The following is an 11,873-nucleotide window of genomic DNA, read 5'->3' as shown; positions in this document are numbered from 1 at the left end:
TGATGATTATGTTGGAGGGTTTGACTTCACCCCCTTTTCTATTAACTGGCCTTGTGGCTCAGCAATGATCAGAAATATAACAATTTGATTACGGCGGTGTGCCGGAGTAGTGCGGGTTTATTCTTCAAACTTCAATGCAAAACTGATTTTTAGCTACATAGAATATTTCACTTAAGCTAAGCCAAAACTCGCATCACACCACAATGTCATGGTCGGCAAGCCGACTCAGCAATCTTAGGCAATAACGGAAACTCTTGCAGTAAACAAAAGTATCTGGTTACCGCCGCTGACCATTGCAGTTATAGCGCGCTGATACAAAGTATGCAGTGTCGCAATTGCGAGGGCTGTTTCTTAACTTACGAAACACGCGATAGCGAGGGTTGGTTATAAACTTATGAAATACCCTATATTAAATGTTATGTGTTAACTTATACATATATTTATTGTTTGTTAAGAGAATAAGCGTGTACCATAGTTAACCTCAAAATATGCTAATACTATAGTATAGTAATACTACTATACAATGACATGATTTAATCACTCCTTCAACCTAAGTTAATGGCTTTTGCTAGCATACCCTTATCTGGTTGCCTACAGCCAGTGTGGTAAAGTGACAGTAGTCGCAGCCGAAAGATAAAACAGCTGTTTGTGACGTGTTATTAGTTCGTTAACATAAGAAATATAAAAAAACAACGATTTGCTTCCGCCGTGCAATTTTAGCTCAAAATGATAGGGAAACTGTTTGCCTTAACGGCTTTAACTATAATAGTTTTCTTGACTCAGAGAACTTCAACGTTGGACGCACCAAATGAGAGCACAGCTGCCAAGGCGAATATTGTCAAAATAGTGGACACGTCGGAAAACAAAACACCGATAGTTACTGCACCTGCGGTAAATATTAACAATGTATCGACTAGTGCTAGCAGTGCCAGTGTCCCGCCCATTGAATTGAGTTCAGCGACTTCCGTGCTGCAAAATGTGAATGCATCTAAAAACGCGACCACGACAGTCACGGAACCATCCCTAATTGATCCACATGCCGTGGAACAGGAACACAATTCCTCGCTCTCGCTCTTCTTCGTCATCTGCGTTATTATGCTGGGAATACTTTTGATACACTCGATGCTTCAAACGGGCTTCCAATATCTGCCCGAATCAATTGTGGTAGTGTTTTTGGGCGCATTCATTGGACTGTCGCTAAATGTCATGTCGGGCGAAAATGGCAGCTGGAAGCGGGAGGAGGTCTTCTCGCCGATGGGCTTCTTTCTCGTTCTGTTGCCGCCCATCATATTTGAGTCTGGCTACAATCTGCACAAGGGAAACTTCTTCCAAAACATTGGCTCCATCCTGGTGTTTGCCATTTTCGGTACAACGATTTCTGCCCTGGTTATAGGTGCCGGCATCTACCTGCTGGGCATGGCTGAGGTGGCTTATAGGTGCGTATTTCTGATCAAGCTGAGAAGACACTGTTCTAATCATCTCTCTGTGTAGGCTAAACTTTTCCGAATCATTCGCATTCGGCTCTCTCATTTCGGCTGTTGATCCCGTGGCCACAGTTGCCATATTCCATGCCCTGGATGTGGACCCGATCTTAAACATGTTGGTTTTTGGAGAAAGTATTCTGAACGATGCCATTTCAATTGTGCTAACGGCTTCCATTACGATCAATGCAAACGCAGACGCAGGCACAGGCGAAGCAATGATGAGCGCTTTGAAAACATTTTGTGAAATGTTTTTCGCTTCAGCTGGCATAGGTGTTATATTTGCTCTTATATCCGCATTGCTGCTTAAGCACATCGACCTGCGCAAGCACCCATCGTTGGAATTCGCAATAATGCTAATGTTCACCTATGCACCTTACGTTCTGGCTGAGGGTATACACCTGAGTGGGATTATGGCCATACTCTTCTGTGGAATCGTTATGTCACATTATACACATTTTAACTTATCGACTGTCACGCAAATTACGATGCAGCAGACGATGCGAACACTGGCGTTTATAGCGGAGACTTGCGTGTTTGCTTACCTGGGCTTGGCCATCTTTTCATTTAAACACCAAGTGGAGTTGTCGTTCGTCATCTGGTCAATTGTGCTGTGTCTGATCGGTCGGGCCTGCAACATATTTCCGCTAGCTTATTTGGTAAATAAGTTTCGTGAACACAAAATCAATAATAAGATGCAGTTCATCATGTGGTTCTCTGGTCTGCGGGGTGCCATTTCCTATGCACTCTCTCTTCATTTGCACCTTGATAGCCAGGAGAAGCGGCATGTGATTATTACCACTACTCTTATCATCGTTCTGTTCACCACTCTCGTGTTGGGAGGCTCTACCATGCCATTACTCAAGTACTTGAAGCCTGGTAAGAAACGCCGTACACGTGGATCTCTACGCAGCTCAAGCGGTGGCTCACAGAACTCGCATCGAAAACGCAGCAAATCAATATCCCTATCCAAGACACGAGAGTGGGGACAAGCCATCGATTCGGAGCACCTTTCGGAGCTAACAGAAGAGGAGGATGTCACCTTTACACAGGCGCGCGATCGCTTCGGGCGCTTGGATCGCAAGTACTTCATACCTTTCTTTACGCGTCGCTTCAACAGCCAGGAACTGCATGAATGCAAGTCCCAAATGGCCGATTTGACCAACAAATGGTATCAAGCCATACGAGTTAGTCCGTTGGACTCTGACGAGTCGGACGATGAAATTGGCCTCTCTGCCAATACAAGCCAGAGTAATTTAACTCGATCGTAAATCTAAGAAGATTCGGCTAACAAGCTGGGTGTGTAAAAACATTTGAGTGTCCAAAGTATTTGTATATATTAAGAGCTATTCATATTTATGTACCTTGTAATCTTACTTACAATAGTGTCCTCTTGTATGTACGCAGGTGGCAGTATACCCTATTCATAGCTGTTGCGCTTTTTGCAGTATTTTTACTTATTAATCGTTTCATAAGTTTCAAAAGAACGACAGTTAAAGCTTTGTCTTTATTATATATATACTTGTTTAATCTTATGTTACATGTTGTGTGTAAAAATGTAGTCAAAGTCAAAATCAAAATATTTGTATTTTATACGGAATAAATTGTGATATAATAAGTTGAAATTTAATTGTTCAATATGCACAATTGTTGATTTCAAATTTCGATTAAAATGTTGTTGGTCCCCATTAACGATATATCGATAGACAACGATAGCAATCGTAGCCTAACATAAGAGGAACCAGATAGCAAACAAAGAGTAATGTTAATTATCGATAGAAAATCTGTTACGTTTCGCTTAGATGGCCATAACATGGGGTAACATTTACATGTATAGCTATTTAATGTATTTATTATTCAAATTTTTTCGGTTGAATTTGGTCAAATTTAGACGCATTGAATGCCAATCAAATAAATCAATAAAAATTGGCCAAGTAACTATAACTGTAACAAGTAAGCTGTAAGTTCCGACTGCACTTTGACTGTCTATAGTTGGAGTATTTTTCATTCGATTTTCGGATGGCATATTGACTCAATCTGTATTCACAGATATTCTTATTCTTAAGAACTTTTTCAAATATTCACTTGATTCCGAAAAAGACCTCTACAACTTTGTATGACTCTAGCTTGAGTGTCCTTTGCCAGTTTTTTAAGCTTAACTATACTTTTGGGTTTGTAAAAAACAGTGCTGTTGATCATCATTCAAAAGAAGCATTATTTAAATGATCGTTTTTCATCTTTACTATTGGCATCTTTACTATTGGCATCGTTTTTTATCTTTACTATTGGCATAAGCAATAACTTTCCATTCCAATGTTGGTTTAATTGACTTCTTTGTGGAGACTTCATGTATCGTTTTGCTTCTAAACTTGAAGTGTGAAATCAAAATTGTTTGTCTTGTAAATGGCCAGAATATTGCGATTAATATTAATGGTGACTTGTATTTTAATTAATTTCTATAATCGCTGAAGAGCATTTGAGTCTGCCCTGCCTCAACGTTACCGGTTGAGAGAGAAGCACGATCGGTCTTTTATACATCCTTAGAGCCGATAGCTCTCAAACACCATACCATGTATATACACTTAAAAGCCACCCAACAATACACAACTTGAAAATCTATTGCAGATACAGGTGTATATAACTGTGTTGATTACTTACTTTTGTGTCAGTGTTGTGTGTAGAATCTGGCTTTACCTATCATTATTGATTAATTTAAAGAATACTTCAATATGACTTAAATTGTTTGTTTTATTTTACACGTTGTACAATTATTAGCACAAAATAGATAATTCACTCGTTGCTAAAATACAAATTTTTGAGCTGTGTTCAGCTTTGCAAATCGTATATATGTATGTTTGTTTTGTAATACATACATAAGAAACTTAATTCAATAGTAATTTAACTTAATTATTTCTCGTTTCTCATCATGAGCTTGTAGCATTACAAATCCATCTAATACTTTCACATGAGTAATAATAGAGTTCACTTCATTTTCTCAATCCTTTGTCGCGATGAATGAGGTCTACTCTATTTGCTTTTATTTTTTGACATTCCGTTTCAAACTTTTAGTAATCTAAAATATTTGATCTAGTGCTGAGATGATATAAATCATGCAATGTTATCTGATGTAGGTATACGTATACTGGATTTTATAATTTTTATTATCTATCATGTGAATGGAGAGACACGTGATTATTGTATTACGAGTAAGAATGATGGGGAATAGTAAAAATAAGGAAACATAGAATGATAAATATACCCAAGAGTATTAGGTTAAAACCCTTCACCGGAATCCAATTATAATGTAGTTATATACAACGCTACTAAGAAAATAATGCTAAGACATTAATGTTTATCCAGATTTGATACTAATTTTGTGCCAGAGTTCAGATTGATATAGTTGACAACAAATTTATCACAAATTAGAAGAAGCCATAAGGAAGAGTATTGCTCATCAGTATTTAAGGGTCAATCTATAATTACATTAGTCACTTTAGCTTACTCTAATATTGCATTTTGAAAGTACTTCTACGAATTTCCATGGAAGTAGCAAACTATAGGAATATACAGTACACATACATAAGTCTATCATTAGGGAATAAATAATTTGAAGTAACATGTTCCAAAAATATTAAATACACTTATCGAAGCCCTTCAACAAATTAGCTATAGTATAAATATGAAGAACATTTGAAGAACATTTTAACGAGTGAATACCGTATTTTGGGCTATTACCTATGTCGGACATATCGATAATTTCTCTGTGATCATCGGCATCACATCTACTTATACCATAAGCGTGGCTTTTACTTTACTACGATGTTATTTAGATACATGGAATCGTCAGAATCGCCAGAATCGTCAGCTTTACGCCGAAGGCTCCTCAACTTCATTGTCAATGCGAGATGAGCGTATGCCGGACTTTCCAGTCCACGGATAGATGTCGGGGCAAGGCTGACACGTTTTCATGTAGCGAACGCCTGATTTGTGCCATAGATTGCATACTTTCGGGTTGTTGCATCGCTTGGGTCGGTCCTGCAATAGGATTATAGACTTACGTTTACTCTGTAGCTCTGTATATTGAGACTTTAGCGTACCGAGTAGTCGCACTGGAATGGCTGGAAGGAATTGATTCTCGAAGTTGGGGTTGGATCGCGCACCCATTGCAGTGCTTGCCAATTGGTAATGATCCAAACATCCTGCATGGCATTTATGGCATCGAGGAACTTGATGAATCCTTCCTTGTGGTGCGGCTGTGTAAACCAAGCTGCATGGTAGAACAGTCCAAAAGGCGCTCTGTGAATTAGAAAGTGACTATAGATACCGAACTAATCAACGTCATGCTGTCTACCTATTGGTGGTGTAATGACGCTCGAAATTCTTCATTATCATTTTGGTAACTCCCTCCGCATCACTGGGATTGGAGCAGGCATCGCCCATAGAGCAACGTCCGCCATTCAAGTCTTGCCACATGACCATTGGCACTTGCCAAACGCCTGGGTAGCTACGCGTCGGACAGGGCGGTATCATGCAATCGTGAAAGATCTTATAGTCCAGGGTGTACGGCCACGAGGGTGGTCGATTCTCATAGACCGGCATTGATGAGTCGTAGGTGAAATTCGAATCGTACAGCATTTTATACATCTTATTGCCACCTACTGAAAGGAAAGGTGCGCGCATGCCCCGCACATCTGATAGCTTAACACCACCATAAGCGGCAAGTATCTCCCGCTGACCGGCTATTTCCCGAGTCCACTTCTTCTGCGAGAACTGCTCGCCAAAGCTGTGACTGTGGAGCAATAAACAAAAGTAAATTTTAGCACCTTTGACACTTTTGTACATAATTGTTCATGTATTGGTTTGATTTAGTAAAGCACCGCGCCCGATTGTATAGGATGTGTTCGTGAGTGTGGTGTAGGGTCGTCTTGTAAGGTGGAAAGTGATTTCGACTACTGTGCGTACTTAAGTTCTTATCTTGGTGTTGTTATTGTGTTTGTTGTTGTTTGCCGTGTTTGTTCGTCTCAAATAGAGGTAGAGTCGGTTACTTACGAAACTGTGTGCGATGCCATTTCATGTCCATCGGAGTAGAGATTCTGTACTTGACTGTAATCTGTCCATTCGTGAGAGACGTAGAAAGTTGCTGTGATTGGGCAGCCGTTGGGGTTGACGCGTCCCTTCTCGAAAAGATCCATGTACAATTGCTTATTCAAATCATTTACCGAATCATCAAAAGTCAAGAGCACAATTTGGGGTATGCTTTCGACGGGCAGTTCGCCTAGCAGTCGCGACGACAGTATTGATGAGATGGTGGGTGATGAAATGTATAGAAAATATAAGAGGATCATGATGTGAATATAAACCAAGCAGACACATAGAGGCAAAGGGACGAAAAGACAATGATTGGCGCATGTAATTGATGTAGCCATAATCAGGATGACGCGACAGAAGCGAAAATCGATCGCAACTTACGAAACCGTGTGCGATGCCATCTCATGCCCCTCCGAATACATATCCTGGACCATGCCATAGTCAGTCCACTCGTGCGATACGTAGAAGGTAGCACGCCAAGGACAGCCATTGGGATTTTTTCGCGACGCGTTATTCAATAACTCGTTATAGAGATCAATATTAATTGTATTGATCGCATCATCAAAGGTAATCAGTACGATTTGTGGGGTAACCGATACATTTAAGCCTCCTAAGAGTTGTGAGGCATTGAGTTAACAGCAATATTAGTTAAGAGTCCACAACTAATTTGCTTAGCACTGCCAGAACGATCAACAATCTCGGTAGTTAGTACATGAATACTCACCGGGTATATCCTTGCCGCCACAGTAGCAATCGGGCAGTAAACAAACATCCTTGCGGCACTTGGCTGCCGTCTTGTCGGGCGTGGGCTGTGGGTATATGGGATCCGGTCGGGTTGGCGGATATTTATAAATGTCCACAAACTCTTGAGCTTTTGAGACAATAGTGCCAGCCGGCTTAAGCGTGGGACGTGTTCGCCTGTGGGTTACATAACACTAACATTTATATTTCCTTGGCATGAGAATGACTTACGGTGGATGCGTGCCTCTATTTGGGGTAGCTACAGCATCTCGGTCCTGGTTCGTGTATATTGCACTGCCTCGGTTTCTATTATTGTTTCTAAATTCAATTGTTGTAAAATACGCAATATATATATATTTTTTATTTAACGACATTAGTAAATAATTTAAACTGTGCGAAATGCCAACCAATTATTTGATGGTCTAGAGCTACACAAATAAATACAAGACAAAATTCAGTTAATTTATGTGATTAATAAAGTCGCCATAACCAATTATAGATCTTACATAATATATATATTTATTATATATATAATATATATATATGTGTGTATTTGTGTGTGTCTGTGTATGTATGTATGTACACGTAAATAAAATTCATATCAGCAGCCAATACGATTATATAAAATAAGAAGTACCAAAGATTGAATAGTATACTTATGTGTCTGTGTAGCGGGATTGGGCTGTAAACCTAAGCTGAGAACAATAGACGGATAGAATAAACAGATCTGATATTCATTTGCCATGTAGATCATTGTTCACATTGACATCTTTCGAATCTTGCTGTGGGTCGGAGCTGCTCAACACATTCGAAATTTTAGTGCAGTTTTACATAAGATCTGTTTGCTGAAGGTAAACAGCAATACTAAATGGAAGCTCAGTAAAATGTGCAAATGCAGTTCAAATTCCGATTGGAATAGACCTCGTGGATATTTCATTTCGAGCCACATACTTACATAAGAGTGGAAAGTCTACAGATATTGCAAATTGAAAGTGATCAAATTGAAACTTTGACCTCAATAATTTGTACATACATACATAATTGTGGTATGTATCGTTTGGATAAATAAAAAATAAAAGTGTTTCCAACTAAAATCATAATAAAATATTGTAAAAAAAAACAAATGTTCAAAATAAAAAGAGACAAATATATATGAAAAGTTATACGGGCCACCACCCAACGGTTACGATTTGATTACGTCGTTATGCTCACCGTTCTGTAGTCTGTACATTGTTGCAACATTTTACAGATCAGCTAATATTTAGTATTTACTTATGTATCTTTGCACTAAGAATCTACGAATAATGTAAGGAGGCGAGAAGAACTATGCAGTTTTAAGAGTGATCTGGTCATTATTGTGGTCAAGAAATGTTGCCTATTGGTTGTTTTTTTATTGACTACGAATTAAAGGCAAACTAGAAAGCCAACAAACAACCAGAGTTCTACGAAAGTGGGTGAATGTAGGTAATGAGGAAAGAGAACTACGTAAAAGTAAAGTTGTTGGGTTGGTTTTAGAGGACACTAGATCTGTGTTCAGAGCAAAATTACGGTGAATTTGTATTTAAAGAGAGGAGAGTGATAATGCAGAGGTAACAGCTACTAAGGAGCGTTAATTAGAAATCACTGTTTATACCTTGAGGGGATTTCGTTGCACTTGAGGTTCAGTGTGCTATCGGAGCACTTCACCGAAACAGCAGCGACAGCGGCATTGTTGTTGTTGTTGTTGTATTGGTGTTGGTTGTTGTTGTTGTTGTTGTTGTTACTGTTACTGTTGGGTGCAAGGCCATTATGGAATTTATTAGCCCTACCCCCTGGTATTTGGTAGGCGGACGGGGAAGAGACCGGGCTGGACGATTGGGCGGCAGCAGCGGCAATAGACGACTTTAATGCGTTATTTACCCTCGAGACTCGTGTTGTGGGTGGAGACAATAATGATATGGATGGGGCGGCAGTTGTACTTGAAATGTCAGGTGTGGAGCTAACATATGGAGTGCTACTGCTTATTGCTGATATAGCATCGGAATCTAATTTTTTAAAAGTAGAGGGTGAGGGGAACAATTTGGATTGGTTACCTAACGGCTTGACCCCAATTTGTGGGGCTCGTGTGGCTGGCAGTGGTGCAGTAGTAGTTGTAGAAGTAGTAGTAGAAGTAGGTCTCACTATAGTTGTAACATTCCGGATCGTTAAAGTTACCGGTTTTATTTCGTTAACAGAAGCTTTTATCTCTCTTCCAGAATTTTCATCGACGAACTGTGGGGATCCGCTCTCATCACTATCGCTGCCAGCAAGGAAGTGTTGGAGTTGCTCCAACACATTTGTATTACGGAACTTGGCTCGGCCGATATTATTTTTAATGTAGCCGGCATTTTGAAGACTCTCGGCTAACGTACGCTCCGCCGTTTGCTGTCGATATTTGTTCGAGTATAAATACTTGACAGGTGGAGGACCAGTGATAGCAACAACATCTTCAATGGAACTGGGAGATATCTCTGTGCTCACGGTCTGCTCAATGCTATTGTCCTGTTTGGCATCGAGTGTTTGACGTCCAATTAAAGCCTCTGCACGTGGGTTGTCTGCCATTGCGGCTTCGTTCTCATTTGTATTACGTTTGGGCGAGTTTGTTGATTCGATAGTGCGCGGTGTCGACGATGGTGGTGTCTTTTGATACGTATTACCAGTCTCTTTGGCCTGTTGGGCAGCTTTGTATATTTCATATTTCTCCCTCGACTTGGCTGTTGGCTCAAATATCGTCTGCCGATTGTTAACAACTCGTCCGCGATGTGTCTTCCTTCTCAAATGGGGTAAAGATGTGGAGCTTCTCGGTTCATAGCTGTTAAATATCTTGAACTTCGGCGCATACGTGGTCGGCTCGTCAATACTATCCAAATTATAGTTAACAGTAGCCGCCGTGTAGCGTGACCGGCCACGTGGACGCACGGGAGCTTCAGATATTTGAATTGGGGACGAAGTCACCACAGTGGATACTGTTGGCTCTGCAATAGTAGAGGTCTGTGCGGCCTCTGTAGATGTCTTTCCTGTTGTTGTGGTTGTGGAAGAGACTCGGCCGAAAACAGGTCTTTGAGGACTGAAGGTGCTTAAAATGGCATCGCTTATGCTAAAGTTGCGGGTATTGCCGCTTGCCATAGTGTCAAGGACGAATTGGGTGGCGTTCTTCTGCAGTGGGCTAGCAGTAATATAGCTCCTTGCAGGCTTTGGTGTTGTCTGGAGAAACGGTACGGAGGCTGGAGCATTTGCAAAGCGCGTTCTAGCAGTTGTTCTAAGACTGTTTTGTGGCAGACGCTCGTCCTGGAGCAAGCTTTCAAGGCTTTTATATGGGGAAACAAAGCGCATTGCTGGGTTACTCGTGACACGCATAAGATTGTCCTTGAACTGATTTGCACGAGCTGTGAAGCTCTGCCCAGCTCGTTCGGTACTAGTAACTGAAGGACTGGTTGCTTTTGTTGTCGCAGTTGGAGCTACTTTCATTGTACTGCTCGGTAGATCCGAGATGCTTGTTGTAGGAATTGTAGTCAGCTTGCTAGGTGCTTGCTTAATAGTCGGACGACCGTTGCGCCAGATACGTAACGGAGCATATGTTGTCGGAATAATATCATCATACTCCGCGCTCATATGGTTAGCTGTAGTTAGAGGTAAACGAGTTGTTGTAGTTGTTGTGTTGTGCTTAACACGTTGACCACTATCGGGACGCTCAAAGAGGGGCTCAGACACATTATCCTCATTCAATGGTTCCTTTGCCGTCAAACTGAATCCATGTGATCCGCTTTCGAGGCTATACTCGTACGGCTTGCTAGGTCGCGTTGCATTTGTGTTATCCAACTGTTCGGATGTCGCATCGCTTGGTGCGTTTTTTGAAGCTGCTCTAAAGCTCTGGGGCTTAACGTCAGACAGCACATAGTTTTGTATGCGTTTGCTTTGGTTTTGCTCAGTGGATAATGTTGTGCCTTGAAAGTCGTTGTAAATGTTGGCTCTTATGTAGGCGGCCTTTGATGCCTTCTCTGTGGGCGTGCGCACCAAGTTGCTGGCTCCATAGGCGGCGGCATTTATAAAATCCAGAAACTTGGGCGAAGTGCTTGTCTCATAAGCATGACCACTAGGTACCACCGCCGTGTGGACTTGCACATTCTGGCTTTCATCGTAAATTGTCTTAACATACTTCTGAGTACTACTATTTGCACTGTCATTTGCCAACGCCCACGACTCACTGATTGAAGGTGCGACTGTAGATTGGACTGGGGACGCGATTTTGTTGTCATTGATATTTGGGCTTTGAGTGCCAGCCACAGCACTGATCAAGGACTTGGCTAGCAACTGCAGCTTTGACTTAAGAAAGGGATTGGAAGTATATGTGGGGAGTACAGCGGGAGTGTGCCTCACTGTGGTGGTCGTTGGAACTATTGTACTGGGTGGTGGTTGTGTAGTACGTGGTGTTGTGGTTGTCTTTAATTTGATTATAACATTTTGCTTAAAGTTTTTATTTGCATGCGCTTTTGAGCTGTTGAAGAGATGTGTATTTATAATAAACAATCACATTAGAGTTAGTAT

The 11,873-nt window shown here is 41.0% G+C and overlaps 2 protein-coding genes across 11 annotated transcripts in view; one reads left to right on the top strand and one right to left on the bottom strand.

Moving 5' to 3' along the window:
• The first annotated feature begins 571 nt into the window (after positions 1-571).
• Positions 572-3,075, top strand: LOC111596005 (sodium/hydrogen exchanger 8). Its single transcript, XM_023310015.2, has 2 exons — positions 572-1,436; positions 1,492-3,075. Exons 1-2 carry the CDS (start codon positions 727-729, stop codon positions 2,750-2,752), a joined length of 1,971 nt encoding a protein of 656 aa, XP_023165783.2. The 5' UTR covers positions 572-726; the 3' UTR covers positions 2,753-3,075.
• A 1,309-nt stretch (positions 3,076-4,384) lies between these two features.
• Positions 4,385-11,873, bottom strand: part of LOC111595989 (mucin-17) — a 32,699-nt gene continuing 25,210 nt past the window's right edge. For 7 of the 10 annotated variants that reach the window (XM_030223328.1, XM_030223325.1, XM_030223330.1 and 4 more), the window contains 7 exons: positions 8,944-11,823; positions 7,542-7,628; positions 7,294-7,487; positions 6,531-6,756; positions 5,833-6,270; positions 5,579-5,777; positions 4,385-5,516 (listed from right to left, as the gene is read on the bottom strand). In XM_030223328.1, coding sequence (XP_030079188.1) covers positions 5,349-5,516; positions 5,579-5,777; positions 5,833-6,270; positions 6,531-6,756; positions 7,294-7,487; positions 7,542-7,628; positions 8,944-11,823 — 4,192 coding nt within the window. In that variant the 3' untranslated portion in view covers positions 4,385-5,348. The other 3 variants (XM_030223331.1, XM_023309982.2, XM_030223329.1) reach the window with 2 other exon arrangements.

The sequence above is a fragment of the Drosophila hydei genome, unplaced genomic scaffold, assembly GCF_003285905.1.
Source record: "Drosophila hydei strain 15085-1641.00,03,60 unplaced genomic scaffold, DhydRS2 tig00000172-arrow-pilon, whole genome shotgun sequence".
In the NCBI taxonomy this organism is placed as follows: Eukaryota; Metazoa; Arthropoda; class Insecta; order Diptera; family Drosophilidae; genus Drosophila; species Drosophila hydei.
Note: the sequence above shows the minus strand (reverse complement) of the source record. Positions and strands in the feature narration are given on the sequence as shown.

Excerpts from the sequence above, each read along its gene's own strand:
- LOC111596005 (XM_023310015.2), top strand. The coding sequence starts at position 727 with ATGATAGGGAAACTGTTTGCCTTAACGGCTTTAACTATAATAGTTTTC. Across the intron at positions 1,437-1,491 it reads ATGGCTGAGGTGGCTTATAG|GCTAAACTTTTCCGAATCAT; the intron begins GTGCGTATTTCT and ends CTCTCTGTGTAG.